Below are 22,236 nucleotides of genomic sequence, written 5' to 3' on the forward strand. Positions count from 1 at the left end.
CCGTTTTCGCCATTAGATTCCTCGCGTCGAGATCTTCAAAACTAGGTCCCATGTTGATAGGTTTTGACGAATTTTTTTTTCACGGAAAAAATCGGACGAAAAAAATCGGGTGAAAAACCGAACCGGGAGCACGATTTTTTCCCTTTCCGAAAGAGGCACGCCCGTGCCTCTCGCGAAATCACATCCGTGCCTCTCATGGAAGCAAAACTGTGACTCTCGTGGAAGGAAAAAAAAATAGAAAACGCGTTTTTTTCCGTTTTCGAAAGGCACGACCATGACTCTCGCGAAAGCACAACAGTGCCTCTTGCGGAAGCAAAACCGTGACTCGTGAAAGAAAAAAAAACAAAAAACGTGTATTTTTTCCCTTTCTGAGAGGTACGACCGTGACTCTCGCGGAAGCAAAACCGTGACTGTCGCGAAAGAAAAAATAATAGAAAACGTGTTTTGTTTTTCCCTTTCCGAGAGGCACGACCGTGACTCTCGGGAAAGCACAACCGTGCCTCTCGCGGAAGCAAAACCGTGACTCTCGCGAAAGGAAAAAAAACAGAAAACGTGTTTTTTTTCCGTTTCCAAAAGGCACGACCGTGACTCTCGCTAAAGCACAACCGTACCTCTCGCGGAAAAAAGCGTGACTTTCGCGAAAGAAAAAAAAAACGCGTTTTTTCATGCAATTTTTTTTTCAAATTTTTTCCGATCGAAAAGCTAAGGAAGACCGGGGAAAAACCAAAACGTCGAAAAACCCCGAAAAAAACCGTTTAAAAAGCCGAAAACGCGTGCAAAAAAATAAAAAAACAAAATCCGAATGGAGCGTCCAGAGCGCGACACGTGGCGAATGGCTGAGAGCGCGCCAAGTGGCGCTGATCATTGCGAGGCTCCCGAAAGAGCGCTCATTAACTAGTTGCTCCTAAATGATGTAACTTTTTTTAGAGGTTGAAAATGATATAACCAAATAAATATACACAAACGGGCCAGAATCGCTGAAAGACTAAAGGGACTCTAAAGCCGAAAGCCCAACTTGCCGTCACCACCCACCTTAAGGCCCCCAACTCCCAGGCTCTCAAATTTCTCCGAGCTTTTCCCCACATCGTCGCCGCCCAAAACCCACACTCCCCGACCAAAACCCTCCCGGCCTCCTTCTGGCCGCCGCCGACGCCGACGGCGAGGTCGCCATGGCCACCGCGACCTCTACCTCCTGCAGGATAGCGGGCACCGAGGTCCCCATCACGGGCTCGGACAAGCTGCGGTGGATCGACCTCACCGTCCCCTCACCCCCCTCCCCAGCGCCGGCGAGCCCCGCCGACCCATTCGTCTCCGTGCCCCCGCGCGCCGCCTCGGGGTGCCACGTCGTGTTCTCCGGCCGCGACTCCCAACGCTACCTCGCCTGGTGCGTGCTACCACTTTCGCCCCGCCGCCTCGTGCTGTATCGGGCTTTTCTCCCCCATTTTTTGTTTTGTTCTGTTTGACTGGGTGGTTCGGTTGTGCTACCTGGGCGTCGTGAAGCTTTTAGCTAAGAGGGATTGTGCTCAGTTCGTAGATTTTGTTAGGACTGAGAACTGCATTGCACGTCCATGTTTGTGTGGTTGTTGCCAAGCGTAGAGAAACCCTAGGTTTGTGGTAGCTCCACCGAAGAGGCAGCCTTGTTTATGAAATTGCCATTGCATTTGTTTGTGTCAATTTACTTATAGAGCTTTGTACCATCAATATCGTAGTGGTCTAGTGGAGGCCTAGCCTGACACACTGTATTGGTAATGTATATCAAATCAGCATGGCGATGACATGGTGACACTGTCGCTCTGGTAGACCATAACAATAAAAAATTAGTGCAGAAATGTTTAATCTAAGAAATGGTCATGTCCTGATAGTTTGATACCATAACCAAAGTGATTTATATGTACCATCTGACAAACCAATCGAAGATAAATCTTGCTACTGATAGATTGTGTTGGACTGTACCCCTTGAAGAATTTTTTAGAGCCACCAGCAATGATGTTATTTTGGCTTCCTGGTGAAGTGTTTTTTAATATAGATAAACTGGCTAAAAAGACCAGAAAAATGCTATGCTAATATGAAAGCTTCACTGGTGGATTTCATTTTTCTAAAGGAAGAAGATGGTTTCTGTATTTACAGGAGGATTCACGAAGAACACCAAAATGTGCTAGAGGTCATTGAACTCTGTGCTTTGAAGGAGTTCCCAAGCTCTGGACTGCGTTTGGTATTCCAGGAGGCGCTATGTCCATTTGCTTTTATGTGTGAAAGTGAGGTTAGTTTTATGATATCTTATATCAATCTAGAACACTAATACACAATAGACTCAATCTCTTCCATGGTAATGCAGGGTGCCAGGCGAGGCGAGTCTGTATATCTGCTATATGTGCTCACTATTTCTGGAGTTGCCATTCTGTGCAACTTGCGCAGCCCATTTTCCTATGTATCTGGTTCAATACTGTCTCAAAATGACGTAGTTGGATTTAATCTTCAAACCCACACACAGAGTGCTAAGGTTACAGCTGTTAAAGCGAAGCCAGGATGTCTAGTAATTGGGCGGCAAGATGGGTCAATCTGCTGTTACAGTCTTGGCAAATTAGCTCCTAGTTCACCAGGCAAGTTTTCTGATTTTAATTCAGAAAAAGATGTATGCTTATTCATATTTAATGAGATATATATGACAATTATACCTTATATTGCTCTCACCAAGGTTTTCTAACTGGTATGTTGTCTTTTGCTCCAGGTTTCTCTAATGAGCTCCGTGATGATGCTGGAATCGGGCGTTTGTGGACTCTCATGTCGAGGTACTTGCTTATTTGTTCACCAAACAGCGAGAACAAAAAGTCTGCAACCGAGCTCCACCCAAATTGCGGCTCTAAAATGTGTCATCTTCATTTGTTGTTCCATCGGCTTCACCCAGTGCTAAATAGTTTTTTAGAAGCTATCATACCGTAGTAGCCCTAGCAGAAGATTGGTGTACTCTTGAGTCTTGATACTTCACGCTGTGCACTGTCAGAACTTGTCTAGTAGATCAACAGATCATGTCACACTTTCTTTTTTTGCTTATCAATTTGTGTAATATATGCCTATTTTCTTCAACAGAACAAAGGCTCTGGGGCCTGTACAAGATATTGACACAGCTACTGTAAATGAAAGGGAGCTGTTATTTGTTCTTCATCTGGATGGAAGTTTGCGTGTCTGGGATATTTCTAGTCAGACGAAACTTGTTAATTATAATGTTCACTTGGATGATTTTGAAGGTAATATCTGTGCCCACTTTATTTATTGCATGAAAGATCAAATTTCTTCTGCTGAGGTGTCATTTATGGTATTATGTTTCTTGAAAGATTTCGTTCTTAGTGTTCATTTACATTATATACGTTTCATGTAATGCTACCGTAATGCATATGTAAGCCATAACCTAGACTCTGAAGTCAGTTGATGCTATAGTATTGAAGTCACTCTTCTTAAGTTGCATCTGATCCACAAGCTGCTGCTATGGCATGCACATGTCTATTCCTTGGGATTTGGGAACAAATGGTTGGTTATTTCCAGTTTTTGTACTAAAGTATATCCTAGTAGTTGGCCAAGTGTGGTAATTACTGTTGATCCTAGCATAGTCTTCATTTTTATTTTAGTGAACTGCATGCCATATCTACATGACGGAGGAAAAAAAGTACCATGAGGGAAAAAGGGGGAAGACAGTAGCTATCACGTGGAGCTTGTTTGTCTCCAATAGTCCTCTGAATCAATGTCGGTGTGCTTTCTTACTGCCTCACATTATAACAGCTGCTTCTGCAATTATCTGTTTTCTATGTTTTTAAGGCGTCCGTAAGGCGACGCCTAGGCGTCGAGGCGCCCCCCCAGCGCTTTGCAAATATGCCCGCTTTAGGCGCCCCCCCAGCGCCTTAAAGCGAAGCGTCGCCTTAAAAACATAGTCTGTTTTATTATTTTGGCATAATTGCGTTCAAACAAACAGGACATGTTTTAAACTCTGCTTGCATGGATATCTGAATCTTTTGTTGTTGAGTAGTGCCTTTTAATTGAATCATTTTTCTTTATCTTCAGGGCAACCCTCTAGGCTATGGGTTGGTGAGGCTGATGATGATCAAGAACTGATATCCTTGGCTGTTCTGCACCAAGGGACTGCGGTATGCACACATATTGATGTCTGGGCTGCATTTACTTGCTTGTGTACAATGCACAAGTTCTATTGCTGTACTTCCCATTTGATATATAAAAATGAAAGCAAAACAAAACAATAGGTTATAGAATCAAAGCTTTTTAAAATGGCAATGCAGTGTTCTAGGCACAATGTGAGTTGAAGTTGGTCTATCTGGTATGCTCACTGTGCGCCCATATACCTCCGAACTAAGGCATCCTGCTTCATGAGTCGCTCACCGATACTTGTAGTTGGAGTAAATCAGCAAATAGGGGTTTAAGATTTATCGAGGTCATGGAGGAATCAGAAGGATATGATGATGGTGATTTTTGCTTAAGTTTTGCTGCGTGAGGTGGAGTTTTAAATGCCGAAAGGCAGTAAGTGGTGGGAGAATACGATTTCTGTAGTTAAACATGGTTTGCTCGCAGTTTACTGGTTATGGATTATTACACCTGGATGTCCAGCATAGTAGCATGCTAACATTTTTCTTTGTTTCATGAAATTGTTTTTTTCCGTTTGGTAAACTGTCGCACTTCTGGCAGTAGATATCTGATAGTAGATACACCTCGTATGCCAGCATTCTATGGCTAGATGCGACACCTTAAAGGAATCTGGGGCCATGGCCTTCAGTTTGAACGTTTATTTTTTGCTATTTTTGCATGCTTATGTTAGTCACTATGATTCTCTTTTTGCCGATTGTGGGTTGTGACCACATGACATAATGCGATGGAAACTATTGATTTCTCTCATCAGTGTTGCTGGAAGTAGCTGACTGTTTGCATTTTGAAATTGTAAAGGTTCCAGCTTGTGATCATATTGCTATATATGCCTTCAGTTTTGGTGCTGGCGAAAGATTCTTGTTGTCTCCTGAACCTTCGGTTTCTGCCGTACCTTTGATAGAGGTACTCAAAAGCATCACTCATCGTGATATTCCTTAAGATTATTTGGTCTTCTCGGTTCCCGCCTTCTAAAATATACGAGGAAATTGCATTAGGACTTTGACAGCACTAAAAATGGAAACTTCTATTTCATGCTGTGCAGTGTGCACTAACCATGTGTGGTTGTTTACCACCCATATGGTCTACGGAGGAATTTCTTCGCTCACTATTGAATAGCCTCTACACTCAATCAAATCTGCTTAATATGCACACAGATACACCCTCCAACAGAAAAATAAAAGAGAAGTAGGAGATAAACCAGCATTTAGTAGCTTGTACCTGTCTCGAGGAATCACCTTCGTGCGTCCATAGTTCCTGTTTTATGTTTATTATTGGCATTGGCATCAGTAAATTTGAGTTCTATTTAAAATCAGCAGGAGATTCAGCTCAGGACTTGTCAATCCTGGTACTGTGGAGTTTAAAATGTATATGTTTCCTGAAAGACAATTTTATTGCATTATGGTTCCTTATATTATTGAAATATGCTTCCCGAGTTTAGCAACCAACTAGTGTAGAATGGCTTGTAGCAACTTATCGTAGTTCAGCGATTATGTTAGAAGCTCGGAGGAGCTAATATTTCTCACCTGTTGATGGATACTGCCTTTTACTCAGGGAAAGATCGTTGATTTGAAAATAAGCACGGAAAAGCTTTGGATACTTAAAGAAGTTGGACCAATGCTCTATGAAATAGTGCAGTATAACTCTGATAGGTAAATCTGCTGTCACACTAACCCCTTTTAATCCTTCAACTGGTGGTTATTCTGCATTATCGCCTCATGAACTAAAGAATTGCTTCTTCAAATGACATTGATCAGCGAGGAAATATGTTCATATGTGCTACAAGAAGACGCTATCAGTGAGCAAATGTTCCAAAGTTCTGAGAGTGCATTGGACGATTTGGTTTGGACTGCTGATTCAGTATTCTCATCTATGAAGGTAAATGTAATTCCCTTAAGTTTATTCATAGTTCTTATACCAAAGTGGTCGGACCCTTCCCTGGACCCTGCGCAAGCGGGAGCTACATGCACCAGGTTGCCCTTTTTTTCTTATATAATCTGGCATGTGCTGATACAGTTCTTTGTTAAACTTAGCAATTATGGTAATGGCTTATTCAGTTTCAACTCTGAGCCTTCTTTAGCATTATTTTGTTAGGTTTTCTTGTGCTGTACTCTATTAAATCGCTTTAATTCCCAGTGCATGTTAATTTGTAGCAACTCCAGAGATTCCTGAGAGTTCTAGTTGCTCCCAAGTACAAAAGCTTTATTTAGGTCATATCAACACTAGAGATTCCCAAACATCACAAATAGTCTCAACTATTAAACCTTTTTCTAGAGTCACAGATTTACAGGCAATTTATGTATTTCCTTACCTTTTAGTTATGCACTCAAACTGTTACAATTTCTGTATTTTGACAATGGCTAAAAAATCTATCCATTATCAATCACGACAAGTTTAGCTCATGTGGCAATTCGTCATTTTTTTTAGCTAGTTTTGAATTTGTCTTCTCGGATTATGTCATACGTTGATATGGCATATTCGCATGGCTAGAGTATTTTGATCTATACCATAAGACTTCAGTATTCTTTGGCTATGTAGTGTTCTTTCTTGTATTTACCTTCCCTCTTTTGTGATATATGCCTATGTGGAGCTCTCCAATGTTCTTTAGCCATGTAGTTTTCTTTGGTACCTGTAGGAGCATAGTTTCAGTTTTATCTCATCCATGTTTCTGCGGAGGCTGCTGCAACCAGGAGTGAACCACTGTTCTGCTCTCCGTGAAACCTTATTGGAGTACAAAAGGTTTCTATCCGATTCTGAGTTTCAGTCGCTTACAACTAGTGGGCTGCGGAAAGAAATATTATCCATTATAGAACAAGAGGTACTCTATTTTGCTACTTTGTGATTTAGGTCTCCTAATTTCTGATTGTAGTGTATAGCTGAATTTCCACAATCACCTTTTTTATGTAGGGAAGTTCTCAGGTCGCAAGTTCTACTGTTTATCACTGGAAAAAGTTTTCTGCACGGTATCTCCACAACTGGTGCTGGAATAATAGGCCATATGGGTTGCTTCTTGATACGAACAGTGAAGTGTTTGGTTTAATTAGAAAGGGTTCATTTTCTCTCTTCCGTTGTTTGGAGGGTGTGGAGCAACTTATTTATGGTATGTTTCTGCTCTAGCATTTGACATCTCTTACTGAAATTTTAACTCGTCATTTATGAGGGGATACTAACTAGCTTAACATATCAGGTTCCTCTGATGACTTGGGAAATCTCATTGGCCTCGGGATGAACTTATCGAATGATACTGACGGTGAAACCCTTATTGAAGTTCTCAGGTGCATGGGCCATATAAACCATTTGCTTGGGAGATCTTCTGCTGCAATATATTACGAGTCCCTCATCAGTTCTGTTACATCACCAGATGAAGTTACTTCTCAGATATTAAAGATTCTAGAGAGTGGGTTCAGTCCTCAATCTTCGTCGCCCCTCATTACATTGCTTGGAACAGATGCTTATGTAGAAAGAAGGCAGATGGCTCACAAAAGCCAAAGGAAGTTTTCTGTTGAGATGCTACTATCTTTCCATAAGTTGCAATCAAGATCCACATCCTGGTCGGCAGTATTTGATGTGATTGATAAGTTCATGAAGTGTTTGGATACAAAGGTCACTATACAAGAGTTTGAATTGAGAAGACTTTATAATGTAAATTCTGCCTTAGTGGTTCAGGCTACTTCACAGGTTGCAAGAACCATGTTTGAGGCTGCTTTTGATCTATTTCTGTTCCTCAGTTATTTGGTTGGTGTCGGTGGGCAGGTATGCTATCTTTTTAGGGTCTCAACATTTCTGTTTGATGTACATATGCGGCTTTCAACTCTGCCACCTCTGCTAACTAGTCTTCCTATCACAAAAAAACAACCTCAGCTAAGTACTCACAATTTACTGCCATATAGTATGGAGATATATATACTACTTGAATTCAGGAATAGACGATGTCTTACAAAGCATGCAATCAAACTTGTCCAACTTTGACTAGCAATATAGAAAAAAAGTTACTTTGATTGTCATTAAACACATTTTCACAATAATTTAAATTGTTTTGCTTACATGTTCATACAAAAAGAGTACCGGTTAAAATGGCTTCTTGGACACTCTTGCCATATCCCAAAAGTCATCTGTTCTTGAATAGATTTTGTTACTGAGACTATGAGCACTTATTTTCTTGGATCTGTTGGTCTCTGTGTTGTTGAAGTACAAATCAAGCAGAGTACAAGCTATTAAGAATGTGAGCAACCTTTGATAAGGTAAATTTTAAATCAGGTCTCCTTGCTGCAAAGCGATGTTGCTAGAATCAAACTGCAGTTGTTTCCAATGATTCAAGACATACTGGGACAGTGGATCGTTCTCCATTTTGTGGGAATTTCACCAACCACACCACCAACCATCGAGGATTTCAGCTATCAACTTTCTTCCCTCCAGCTAGGTAAGAGTTGCCTAAAAGAAACAGTTGTGTTCTTACACTTAATGTTTAACGTGTTGATTTTTTTTATCAGTGGCCTTTCCACAATCATGAGTATTCCATTTTGCTCTTTTATGACAATAATTTCATAAGAAGTACATGTAAAAGGACTATGGGTATGCCATTTGGATTTTATATTCCAAAGTAAAAAATGGCATATGTGTAAGGTTCAGGGTATAGTGGCTGTGTTTTATGGGACAATGCACACCCTAGCCTTTATTGCTATTGAGGACTCTGCATTAGAAGAGTGCGAAGCGAATTAGCCTACTATGTCTTGCCTTTGCAAGTGATCAGAAAATTGTTTCTTTTATTCATCTAAAGATTGAATTATTATCCATGTTTGTGTGACTGTAGATCGAAATTGAGGACGAGGGTGCCATGTTTTAATTCGGATGGAGAGCAATGTTCTGCTTTTGGTACAAATCTATATATGTAGAAAAGACATAGTTACTGCTAACACATTCTACCTTTTTAATGCCAGTACTACACTATTAAGCATGTAACTCCCTGCAAATCCTAAACTAACGATCAGAGCCTTACTGTGTTGTAATACGCCTTCAACGGTTCAACCTAACATTTATAATTCCATATTAATAACTGGAATATGATGAGATGACTTGGCACATAAACCTTGCAGATAGATGGCTAAGAAACTACTTCCTCCGTTTCTAAATATAAGGACTACATATGGATGTATATAGACGTATTTTAGAGTTTAGATTCACTCATTTTGCCTCGTATGTAGTCAGTATTGGAATCACTAAAAAGACTTATGTTTAGGAACAGAGGGAGTATGTATTAGGTGATTTTGTCTAATCATTTAAGTAGATATTTTGTTCTATCTTTTTGCTTGCAAAGGGGCTAGCTCTTGATTATTTTCTGCCAGTAGAGGCACTGTACATTCTGCAAATAGGTTTGCAGTTTTCTTGTTCAATTTGTATTGCAGTCTATACATGTGTTGTAAATATGTGTAGTTGGGCACATTTTTTATGTAACTTCGAGTTAAGAAACTATTGTTTTTGCTTATCTTGACAGGTATAGCCGATGAGCGGTCTTTGCACAGAAAGCTTGGATCCTCTGATTTTACATTGGCTTGTTTGCTTGATTTTCCTAAATCTGCGGAAGGGGATGATCTGTCACCTTGTTTTCCTAGTCCAACCGAGGTAATCAACTTGGTCAGGAGGTTTAGCAGTTCGATTATGTGCAGAAATAGTGTTGACTGTGTAGACAGCTTCTTGGGTTCCACAATAAATCTGGCAGCAGTTTTCATCCGACATGGTCAATATGAAGCTGCTCAGGTATTATTTTTTCTGCTTGTGGTCCTGAAAGTCATAGATATATTTCATCTGTCGTGATGTTAATGCTAATTTATCTTTCTACCATTTTCTCTCTCCAAAAGAATCTGCTGGGCATTCTTGAAACATACTTGGGCTATGCGAGAGCATCCCAAACTGATCAGGATACTGATATTGCATGTTTGGCTCGCCTACATCTCAGTGGATTTTGCCTTTTGATGCTCGCACATGATGAAGCAAACATTGTTTTGAGAGAATCCAAGGTTCAGGAAGCTATCAGATGCTTCTTTAGGTACTACCTTCTGCTATGCTACTTCTTAGGGCATTTACTCTGTGGACCCGTGAATAGATTTCTGAAGGGCACATGTTTCATGATGATATATCTTCAATACTATGAGGAAATCTTTATTACTTGTGAAGTTGTGATGTTCTTGGTTGTGAGTTACTCCCTCTGTAAACTTCTATAAGACCTTTTAGATCACTACTTTAGGTATTAGTTTACAGAGGGAGTACTATGCAATATCTTATGGAGCTGGTAAATGAATGTAGAACTGAGGCAGCACCAACTGTTAGTTTCTCCCATCAGATCAAATATCATGGCTAGGATCACCTTGTGATAAAAATTGCAGCAATTTTTTTGGGGGCTTTTGAGGGGAGGGATGGGAATCCAAAATTCAAGAAGGAAACCGTGGTCCGTGGAGAAAAGGCAAAAAATCATCATGTGCAAAATGCTTAAATATAATATACGTATCTGGTTTTATCTCTTTCACATTTCTAATAGTATTGGGCCGTTGACTAATTAATTCTATGGTGTTAATGTGGTGCCTGGGGAGAATAACAGAGCTGCATCTGGGCAAGAAGCTCCGAAGGCGCTGAAGAAGTTCTCTTCTGAAACAGGGTTTCAAATTTCTGGTGACTTCATTTTCTTGACCTTGCGTGCAGTGTAAATCCATTTCAACCATATCCTAACTTTTTATCGGATTTTCCAGGGGAGTGTAGATCTATTTCTTTATGGAGGCTTCATTACTACGAGTGGGCAATGCAAATTTTTGAGCAAAACTCAATGAGGGAGGGAGCATGCCAGTTTGCTCTCGCTGCTCTTGAACAAGTTGATAGCATTGATTTGGACAATGGAAATGAAGCCGAGGATCTCCCAGAGACTACAGCGATGATTAAAGGACGACTATGGGCCAATGTATTCAAGTACAGCTTGGATTTGAAAAACTTTCGAGATGCGTATTGTGCTATAATCTCAAATCCAGATGATGATAGCAAGTATGTCTGCTTGAGGCGTTTCATCATAGTTCTTTGTGAGCTTGGCGAGACTAAGGTTTGACATTGTTTCATTGTTTGTTTACCTTTATTCTTCCTTGCACCTGGTGACTAAAATTAACCACTTTTCTGCCTGATGTCCATATACACCCATTAATGTGCATTACAGCTGTTAACCAGCCATCCATGTATATGTGCTATAAGACTTGTAGATTGATTATTGCACATTTGAGTACACCGAACTGTGCCACGTCCTGTTCTGACATTTGGTGCAATCATATCTTATTTTGGATTTGTCTAATCAAGGTCATTTGCAATGGTGAGATACCATTCACTGGTTTGGTGGAAAAGGTGGAGCAAGAGCTCTTCTGGAAGGTTGGTGCACATAATTACCATTTTAACCACAACATATGTTTGTCTAGCACAGACGGTCATTTGTTTGTTTTTTTGTTTGCCAGGCTGAGCGCTCAGATCTATCTTCTAAACCAAATCTATACAAAGTCCTTTATTCATTTGAAGCTTATAGGAACAATTGGAGGAAGGCAGCTGGATGCATGTACAGGTATTTTGTTAGATTGAGTAGAGAGGGGGAAGCAGGTGGAGGCCGCCAACTCACTCATGTATTACAAGAGAAGTTGCATGCTTTGTCTACTGCTATCAACTCGTTGCAGCTTGTTGAACCCTCATGTGCCTGGCTCGATTCGGTTTGTGAAGCTGATGATCAAATTTCGCCAAGCAAAAAGCCTCGTAATCTTTTGATGGAGAACTGTATGTTGACTTAAGCTCTCAATTCCTGTTAGTTTATACCTGTCAACAACAATGTGCTTGATTAAACTTTGTTTCCTGTATACAGCTGCTTTTGGCACAGATTCAGAACTCTCTACATTGCAGTTTTGTGTTGACATTGAAATTCTTGAAAAGGAATACACACTAACAGAAGCACTTTATATGCTTAGTACTGTAAATTCTAAATCCAAAATTTCTGGTACGTGCCCAACTATCACACACACATTTATCAATTTTGAAGATCAATATTTAAACAAGCTGTGGCCAATTCATTTTTGTGGTACTGCAGAAAGCTATTCTATTGAAGCCTTGACTGACATTCTTGTAAATGAGAATTTGTATGACCTGGCATTCACCATCGTACTGAAATTTTGGAAGGAGTCAGGAATGAAAAGGTGGATTGGTATTCTGATACATAACCTTCTTTTCCCTTGGCCTTTTACTTGTATAAATTCTTGTTCATCACTTTTACGTCTATGAACTAATCTGACTGTTGATGTTGTTTGTACTTTTCTATGATAGAGAATTGGAGCGTGTCTTTGCAGCTATTGCACAGCAATGCTGCCCAAACAGAGTAGGCAGCTCAGGGTGCGTTTAACTGTATTTTTTTCTTCTGGTTTTCAACTTTTCATCTAATCGGCAATGTATGACTATAGATTATAGTAACTGCTGTATACTAAGGAAAAAAATACTTTTCACCTTATTACAGGAGAAATTTGACTGACACTCAACAGCTGCTACTTCTGCCTTCTTCCGAGGATGATGGATGGGATGGCAATAGCAAGACTATTGCTGTGGCCCATCAAGTGCAGGGAAGTTGCCAGTGGGAAACTCTTGAACTATATTTGGTATGTGTATTTTTGTTCTGCCTGTGTTTTATTTTGTACAACTAAAGTGATCTTTTCAAAAGAAACGAGCTTCATCCCATACTAGGTTAAGTAAACCTCCTAAGTATTACATGGAAGTTTATTTTGTTGTTGACCACTGAGAGCAGTCATAACCAAAGTCACCGGCATCTTTATTCGATGCTGCGACCCACGACCCTGATCCGTGCTTCCTGTGATTGTTTATAGAATCAAAATAACTATATAGTCTTTCTTGTTCCACTTACAAGGCAAGGAAAATAAAATGTCATGGCATGGGTCAATGGCACTCTAGATTTCTGCCGCGATGTATCCCTGTCAGAGTGGACAGGATGATTGGGAGTAGAGAGAAGTGCATATTTCAACCCCGAACTCCTGCCCTGGTCTAATTTACAACCCCAAACTCCAATGCCGTCTAAATTACAACACCCAACTCTCAAAACCGGCTAGGATTCAACCCTCTCCTCTCTGTTGACCGGTTTTGACCAGTCAACAGGTCCAGTCAGCATGCCATGTCAGCAAAAAAATTTAAATCTGTAAAATCGAAAAAAATCCAGGAAAAGAAATTAGAAAAAAATCAAATTTCCAGGAAAAAATCAGGGAAAAATAAAAAACGAATTTCCGAAAAACAAAATTATCAATATTTCCATGAAAAACCAAAAAATACTTAAAATAAAAAAACTCCAGGGAAAAATTTCAAATTCCCAAGAAAAATATTTAAAAATGTAAAATAAAAAAGTTAAAATTTCTAGAAAAAGTAATTTCCAAAAAAGTTATTATTTTTATTTTTTTTCCGAAAATTACAGGAAAAAGTTCTCAAAATTTTTTCGCAAACTTTTTTCCCGGGAAATTTTATTTCAGATTTTTTCTCGATCTTACAGATTTTTAATTATATTTTCTTGAAATTTTGAATTTTTTTCTGATGTGGCATGCTGATTGGACCCGTTGACTGGTCAAAACTGTTCGCCCCTGGTCAAAACCAGTCAACAAGGAGGGAAGGGTTGAATCCTGACCGGTTTTGAGAGTTGAGGGTTGTAATTTAGATGGTATTGAAGTTCGGGGTTGTAAATTAGACTAGGGCAAGAGTTCGGGGTTGAAAAATGCACTTCTCTCTTGGGAGTAAGAGATATAAGTATGTTAGTTGTCACCGTTGCTCAAGTCGTTTCTGTAGCTGCATATCTGGAATGGTCACACGGCCTCGACCGTCCAGGCCTCAACTGGCACAACAGCAACGTCAGACTTGGGTGGTTGCTGCCCAGTGCCGTGCAGCGGTTTTGTTGGGAGCAGGGAGCAGGGAGCAGGCAGGGTCTGTTGTGTTGTGGAGGGAAGAGAAATTGGGCCAAGCAAGCCCAGCTGCAAGATTATTCTCCTTTTCTTAATCTTATTTAATTTTACTTCCATTACTTTTCCGAGAAGGCGAGAACATTCTCCTTCCGTTTCGTTTATCCTTTATTTTTTAGATACACTTGGTACCCCTATAGTTGAGTAACTGGGTCATCCACTTGGATTCATTGGCGTCAAATTCCTCATTTAAAATTAGTGTCTCAGAGATTGCTGCTTTCTGTGACCCCGTTCATTGGCCAGGTTAACCTGGTATCCTGGTAACAATGATCACAACAGCAAAATGAAAAGTACTACCTACTTCTGTGCTGCTGCATTGACACAGCAGACCACCACCTGACCTTGTTTCCACCTAGTAACCACCATTGTTGGTTGGTAATTGTTCTGTCAGCAATCATAACTGGAAAAAGTGACATACTGAAATTTAACTTTGATTTTGGAGAAAATAAACTGACACCTGCTTAACCTATCGCTGTACTGCTGAAACTTGCCTATATGTTCTCCCTGAAACTACACCAAGCCTTTCGTGCTAGTAAAAAAAAATGTATGAATGCAGCTTGTCCATGAACTGCACATATTACAGTATTTTACATGCGGCCTCATTGTGCAGGATAAATATAAAGATTTGCATCCAAGGCTGCCTGTCATTGTTGCTGAAACACTTCTTTACACTGATCCTGAGATTGAGCTACCTCTTTGGCTGGTTCAGATGTTCAAGGTGACTTCCTGTTGTACAGCCCATTAGTTTGGTTGACTTTATTGTTTGACACTGCTGACCTTCGGTTTGTTTTGCTCATTGTGTCTTTTTAGACCACCAAGGGTGGAAATAGGATGATTTCATGGGGAATGTCTGGCAAAGAGGCAGATCCAGCTGCATTATTTCGACTATATACAAATTATGGCCGGCACACAGAAGCAGCCAACTTGTTGGTGGAGCACCTCGATTCTTTTGCTTCATCGGTAATGGATTGATGGCCCGAAATATCTAAATACAAGACCTTAATGAGTACATGTAGAAATTTAAGCCCTTTGGAATCTCTCTTTTTCCAGAGACCGATGGACGTGCTGCACCGCAAAAAGATGTCGGCCGCCTGGTTCCCGTACACCACTGTCGAGAGGTTTTGGTGTCAGCTTGAAGAGATGCAAAGTGCTGGCCACAGTGCTGATCAGTGTGATAGGCTCAAGAAGTTGCTGCATGGAGCCCTGATGAACCACCTGCAGCAAGTTAGTGCATCTAGAGTAAGGTGCCTCCAGTTCTAGCCATATTCGGTGCTGACTTTATTTTGTTTGCATGGCATTTATTAGGTTGTCGTCGATTCAGAAGACGTACTGTCATCAGTTGGAGGAGGTCAAGGAGTGGAGAGCCAAAGCAGCTGAGATCATGTTGGTCGTGGATTACACAGTCCAAGCATTGTTGTATCTTGTATGTAGGTTTTGTATGTTTTCTTTTCAGAACTAGGCGGCTCTGTATGGCTGATAGTGTCTGTGATGTTCCGTTTGTAATGTGAATATGCATGGCATGTTTAAGTTCCATGTCGTTTTGTTGATGACAGATGGATGGTTAGTCAATTATATGTCCCCACTCAGTGCTTTCATCGGCAGAAGCAAAAATTAAAAGACACTCAATGTCGCCAAAAAACTGACATATTTTAACTATTTGCATCTGCAGAATTTGAAATAAGATCCTATAGTTTCTGGCAATTGGTTCCAGGATGTCTGTATGCTTTAGTGCTAAGGGCAAGTTCTTTCGGAGGTTATGGCTGGCTGTGGAAATAAGCTGCCCCCAAATTTTAGGTTGGACTTGTATAGAATATAAGCTGGGGAGGGGGCACAGCTTATTTTCAGTGAAGACTTTATTTTGGGGGGTTCAGTCAAAGCATTTACTCTGGAGTAGAAACTTGAATGTCGATATCGTTCTAGATAATTTGATTGGAAATTTTAAAATCGTGTGTATGAATGCAACAATTCTGCACCCAGGGTCAGCTGCACCTGCTGATGAACAGTAAAAAAATAGCAAGAATGTTCAAAAAATCTGAATTTTTTACACATGAAAGTTTAGAGAATCTTCTAGCTGTGCGCCAAATTTCAAGGTGTTTGGACATTTGAGAAGCTTGTGGCAAAAATAACAAATTTGGCTTGTCAAAGAAACTTTTAAAAAGTGCACCATGTACACTGAATTTACTGAATTTTATTTTCTTTCACCACGAGCTCGTCAAATGTCCAAACACCTTGAAATTTTGCACGCACCTAGAAAATTCTCTCATTTTTTATGTGTAAAAATTTCAGATTTTTAAATTTTGTTTGCTATTTTTTTTCAAATTTATTGTTCACCGGGAGCAGATGAGCCTGGACACCATTTTGAATTATCGCGTATGTATAGCTTACTTAAACTAGAGGGAGTATGGCATTTCTCCCGGTATTGTGATAGACCAAATACAGTATAGTTTATCTGGAATTTAGAATTTGTCACGGTTGTTTAGCTCAAAACGTGGTACAATTTTCACGACAAAGAGACATCATGAGAGCTAGGCAAGTCACTGGACAAGATATACCAAGGAATTTGTATTTCTGGGCACATAATCAAGAATAAAATGCACAATTACATATGAATGGGGAATTATGTACACGAGGCAATTATTCCCACGCGTATACAATTTAGATGAGTAAGAAACATGCTTCTGGGCACAATTAATTTAGATGAGTAAGAAACATGCTTCTGGGCACAATTCCTATGGCTATCTGACCCCTACACAAAAATCTTCAAAATGCTGTCTTCTGTTTATCTATTCTCCACATAAAACAACCTGACGCCACCCTTCGTTAGCCTTTTTATATACTCTCCATGCAAAATGAAAACACAAAGGAAGGAGGAAACTCCACAGGAGACATAGAAAGCTGGACAACAATAGCTTCATAGCTCAATTCATCAAATCCAGGAATACAAAACCGTTCCAAAGGCTATGAAGCACCATCGATGCCAATAGGTTGCGTGATCTGGCAAAGACGCCTCCCATCACAACCCCGAGAAATATCAACGGCAACACCCTTTGCACGTTGAAGTGCGCTAGCGCAAACGCTGCGGCACTTAGCAGGATCGACCATGGGAGAGGCATGTATCGCGTTAGAGATGGGAGAAGGAAACCACGGAATACAATCTCTTCCCATATGGGTGCACATACAGTGACTACCACTGCATACAAGGCCATTGCCACCGGGTCACGGGCCACAATGGATTGCTCTACACTGGATACCCCAGCGACTGGCCCTGATGACATATGAACTAGGCTGATGTTGATGTGAGAAAGCAAATTCACCAGTGGGAATAACAGGCACCCCAACGCTACATCCCAATGCCATCTGCCCTTCAATTTGAACTCAAACCAGCCTGGGGGAAGGGGACGGAATCTACCAAGGCACTGGTGAAGGATAGCAATCCCAGCAAGGCCTTCAGTTATGTCCGTCACAAGGCTATATAATGCTTGTCCTCTGTGCGTCAATGTTTCCTTGCTAAAGCCAGCAGCATGAGCCAAGAATGGCACTATCCAGGAACCCACAAGCCAAAATGTCGCAATCCACAAAAACATGACCTGCATTCAAAAAGTATAACTGGCTTAATACCAAATTCATCTAAACTGCTAAGAGATCATTATATTCAATCAAACATTTCCTGTTTAACTGATGTCTTTAGAAAGACAACCAATAACCACCAGGAACATTCAGCCATTCCTTTCTATTATATATGTACATAATACGCTAGCACATGCATCATAACTTATTTTTCTTTAGAGGGGAACATAATTTTATACCCAGCCTGTTTGGAGTGGCCCCTGTGTTGTGGTTGTGACTTTAGTCCCACATTAGAATTAGAGGCCTAAAGGTGAGTGACACGATTATGTAATCCTTGTTGTGTCGTCCCCCATCCCTGTTAGCCCTTTAATAAGAGGAAGCGGCAAAACTCTAAGCGGGGTGCATAAATAGCATGTCCCACGCAGGAGCTGAGTTGGGGACGACAAAAAATATTAAACAGAACATAATGGTAATGCAGAGTACCTTGTTATAACTTATAAGATCTCCTCCACAGTAAGAAAATCATAGGTGGACACGTAAGGGCAATATTAATATCTGTTTGGTGTCTCATATCATATCCAAAATAAAGTATCCACGTGGGTTCAGCATCTTATAGATCAGATTCACATTTAATATGTCTGTGTCCATATACAGAAAATCTAACGGAACAGGGACAAATTACGTTACGATAAAAACAACAGCTAGCCCTACATCCCGTAGGATATCCAGAAGATATCTGCTAATTAGCAAAATGGATGTCTGATAACACCAAACATAATAGAATAAGTAGAGAACTAACCTGGGCAATTGTTTGTCCAGTCCAAGGTACCGCCCAGCGCCCATTCCAAAATCTGAATATTGTTTCCTGTAGATTTTCCTTTATCTGCGACATAAATTCAGAATTCTCATTGATTCATAGGACAAAGTCGAAGTCTTAACAATGAAAAGGACTAACAGTTAATATCTGCTCCCTCCGTTCCGAATTATAAGATGTTCTAACTTTTGTTCTGAATAGGATGTATATAGACGTGTTTTAGTGTGTTTGTTCACTCATTTCAGTCCGTATGTAGTCCATATTGAAATATCCTAAACGTCTTATAATACGGAACAGAGGTGATAGCAAATTAGACACTAGCACTGAACAAATATGAACGCCTGAATCAATCAAATATCTAATGATAGTTGGCAATTAATTTCGAAGTATATTAACTAAGATGAGAATATTCTGCCAAATAAGTACATATCCCACAATGTTTGCAACGAGAGTAACACAAAAGGAGAACATTATGATTTATTTAGTTTTTGAGCAGTGAGAATATTAGGATTTAGTTATACTTGCGAGAGACCGTGCAAGATATCATATCATACAATAACTGGGCTTGTGAGAAAGTGTAGTGCAAGGCCCAAAAATGGCAGGTATTCATAAACTTATAAACGACAAGCACTTTTTCCTATAAATTATTTGTTAAGCTTCATGCACTGGCCAACGTAACGAAAAGTCCAAACTGATGGAAAGGGCTAGGCAATCCACATATACACATCAATACCCCCTCTCACATGTGACGCAGGAAGTTAACACGTGAATAGACTCCGAGCCTCCGAGGTATGGCTCAAGAGGCCTATACGTGGACAGAGGGGGGCAGCAGCAATTTTTGAATAAATTGTGAAAGCCAGGACTTGAACTCAAGACCTTAGGCCCTGATACCATGTTAAGCTTCATGCACTTGCCAACGCAATCAAAAGTCCGAACTGATGGAAAGGGCTAGGCAATCCACATATAAACTTCAACATTATTAAACATCGATATGATCAATTGGTCATCCAAAAGATTCCTTATAAACTCAGATAGACATGCAACCCAATACAGTAGCACAGGGGAAAAAAATATGCACAACGATAGCTATTTTCCTTCAGTCCACACATTGACTGGCACCACACAAACAGAGAAAAGCAAATGTCTATATCGGTAAGAAAATCAATTCAAGTGCAACAGCTAATTTTGTTATCAGGACGCCTCCAGTTAATGCTACTAGAAGCAATGTGATTCGTTAACTCAATTTGATGGAGTAATTCATGAAGTCTCCTTTATCGATTATGAAAAATGTTTTGCCATCTTATCTCTTAAGCTCTCAAATAGTATTTCAAGTGAGCAACTGAACATAGAAATTGGTAGTTTTTACTTCTATTGCTTCGTGCATACTGTGCTTCATTTCGCAGTATCAACCTAATATAATTTACATCTGAAATTCCTATTTGTCAAAACACAATGAAGTTGGAAAGCGAAAAACAAACCAGACAAACCTTCTGCGCTCTAACAAACCAGCCTCCATTTACATAATTCTGATCATCCGTGTTGGGGCTTCCACCGTCTTCCTCCTTCAGATCAGGGTCCCCTGAGATCTCTGCCTGCTCATTGCACTTGAAGCCGGTGCCATCACCAGATGTTGTTGACACGTCCTGATCCTGCCTGAAGCACGAGATGTGAACCGGCCTCCATCCCTAAATGCACACGAGCACAAGAAACAAAAAACAAAATAAAAATCAAATTACCGCAAACAGCATGCCATTTTGACACTAACAGAGCAAACTGATGGGTATGACATTCAGATTGGCCATGTGGACAGCAATGTTGCAGCGACAAAACCATGCACTGTGATACCCACACAAGGCTTGGCTGCTAAAATTGCCGCAGACAAGCACGACCGGCTACGCAGAAACAAAGTCAAACGGTTGAACCCGAGAGCAGGGGGTCGTTTTGGCCTTACCTTGGTGGGGGCAGCCCCGCGAGGCTTAAATCTGAGTGATGGCCTCTCGGCGGCGGCGGAGGGAGGTGGGAGCCTAACCCTACCGCAGGGGAGCCGCGGAGCGAGAGGGGCTAGGCAGGAGGTGGACGACATGCGTAATCCGCAAGACCGCAACCCGCAGAACCGATTTAAGGCAGGAGAGAGGAGGGCCGAGGGCGGCACGAGGGCTCAGGCAAGGAGGCGAACGGCGCAGCGCGACTCCGGTGACGGCGAGGCGGGGACCAGGACGCGGGCGCGTGCGCATGCGGCCAGCAGGCCACAGCAACGGTGGGGGCGCGGGCGCACCCGCGGCCGGCTAGGGCGATGAGGGGGGAGGCAAGCGAGGCTGCGCGCGAGAGACGACGGGGTGGAGCGAGCAGCGCCGAGGAATCGGGGAGAAGCGAGTGCGCCGACGGGGAGCAAGCGCCGCCGGGAGGCGCGGGCTGCTGGGACCGGGAGGATGTGCGGAGGGATTACGGTTTTTTCAGATTGGTTCATGGAACACATTTCACATGGACGTGGAGTACTTGAGCTCGATCTCAAATGAGCCCCATGAACACTAAAATCAAAAAAAAAGAAATCTGAATTTCTTTTGTGATGAACTCTGACAAATATTCTAAGTGCTTGCAAATTTTCATCATGAGATCACATTCAATGAAGGCGTGACAAAAAAATGCTTCAAGGCGTGACAAAAAAACTTTTTTTTAAATAATACATTTTTTATTAATTTGCACAAATATTACGCCCAAAAAATGATTTTCAAAAATAATACACCGTCGGCCCACAGCAGGCAGACTGGTCCTAGTCGTCCCACAGCAAGCCGACTGGGGCCTATCTGCTTGCTGTTGGCCGATTGGCCTGTCGGCCACTAGTCAAGTCTAGTTGGCCAACTGGGGGCCGACAAGGTCCAGTCGGCCTGCTGGGAGCCGACAAGAACTAATTGGCCTGCTGTGGGCCGACCGGTGCATGCATACCATATTACAGATTTTTTTGCCCCATACGATATTACATATTTTTTTTTTCGGAACTGTGACGTATTTTCGCGCAACCCTTTCCCGTCAATATTTTCCCGCCACCCGTTTCCCGCCATATGTTCCCGCCACCCGTTCCCGCCATATGTTCCCGCCAGCTCTTTCCCGTCACCCGTTTTCCGCCATATGTTCCTGCTTACTCTTTCCCGCCACCCGTTTCCCGCCATATGTTCCCGCCAACTGTTTCCCGCCATTTTCTCCTCTCTACCTATAAAACCCCCTTCAGACGGAGGTGGATAAGCATTCCAGTGTAGTGTAATTGAGATGTCCCATTATCCTTTCGATCGTAGTTTTCATCCTGGGACGAGCAGGACTCTTCTGAGGCTAGCTACCGATTTCAGGATGGACAATAGGATAGTTCCATGGGACGAACTCACCGGTAGTGACACCATAATGAATGAGTTGGCTCACGAATTACGTAGGTCTGGGTGGCCTGAAAGGACCTATGAGGAGGTACGTAAAGAACTTCTTAGGTTGCATGAAAGGTGGAAGAAGGTAGTGGAGCCGAAGAGTGAAACGTTCAGAAGGACTGTAGAAAAGAATCCATTTTTATGGACCGAGGAGAGCGAGGACGAAGATGATATCTTCATGCCGCCGCTTCCGGGTTCTGCATACTCGAAGGGCAAGAGTTCTTCATCGTTGAAGGGCAAGGTTTCTGCATCGTCGAAGGGCAAGAGTTCTTCATCGTCGAAGTGCAAG

At 41.4% G+C, this 22,236-nt stretch overlaps 2 protein-coding genes across 2 annotated transcripts; one reads left to right on the top strand and one right to left on the bottom strand.

Annotated features, from left to right (window-relative positions):
• Positions 1–1,059: 1,059 nt before the first annotated feature.
• On the top strand, positions 1,060–15,857 carry LOC123132205 (nuclear pore complex protein NUP160). Its single transcript, XM_044551978.1, has 27 exons — positions 1,060–1,384; positions 2,128–2,260; positions 2,336–2,600; positions 2,729–2,789; positions 3,088–3,245; positions 4,054–4,136; positions 4,945–5,049; positions 5,698–5,795; positions 5,901–6,021; positions 6,779–6,961; positions 7,051–7,243; positions 7,331–7,896; positions 8,401–8,563; positions 9,635–9,897; positions 9,999–10,186; positions 10,736–10,806; positions 10,884–11,224; positions 11,473–11,541; positions 11,625–11,934; positions 12,020–12,151; positions 12,242–12,347; positions 12,475–12,540; positions 12,662–12,800; positions 14,767–14,874; positions 14,967–15,116; positions 15,207–15,380; positions 15,462–15,857. The coding sequence occupies exons 1-27, from the start codon at positions 1,170–1,172 to the stop codon at positions 15,531–15,533; spliced, it is 4,533 nt and encodes a 1,510-aa protein (XP_044407913.1). The 5' UTR covers positions 1,060–1,169; the 3' UTR covers positions 15,534–15,857.
• Positions 15,858–17,052: 1,195 nt separating this feature from the next.
• On the bottom strand, positions 17,053–21,006 carry LOC123132206 (uncharacterized). Its single transcript, XM_044551979.1, has 4 exons — positions 20,489–21,006; positions 20,025–20,222; positions 18,523–18,606; positions 17,053–17,743 (listed from the first exon to the last, which is right to left on the bottom strand). The coding sequence occupies exons 1-4, from the start codon at positions 20,618–20,620 to the stop codon at positions 17,075–17,077; spliced, it is 1,083 nt and encodes a 360-aa protein (XP_044407914.1). The 5' UTR covers positions 20,621–21,006; the 3' UTR covers positions 17,053–17,074.
• Between the last annotated feature and the right edge of the window lie 1,230 nt (positions 21,007–22,236).

The sequence above is a fragment of the Triticum aestivum genome, chromosome 6A (genome assembly GCF_018294505.1).
Source record: "Triticum aestivum cultivar Chinese Spring chromosome 6A, IWGSC CS RefSeq v2.1, whole genome shotgun sequence".
In the NCBI taxonomy this organism is placed as follows: domain Eukaryota; kingdom Viridiplantae; phylum Streptophyta; class Magnoliopsida; order Poales; family Poaceae; genus Triticum; species Triticum aestivum.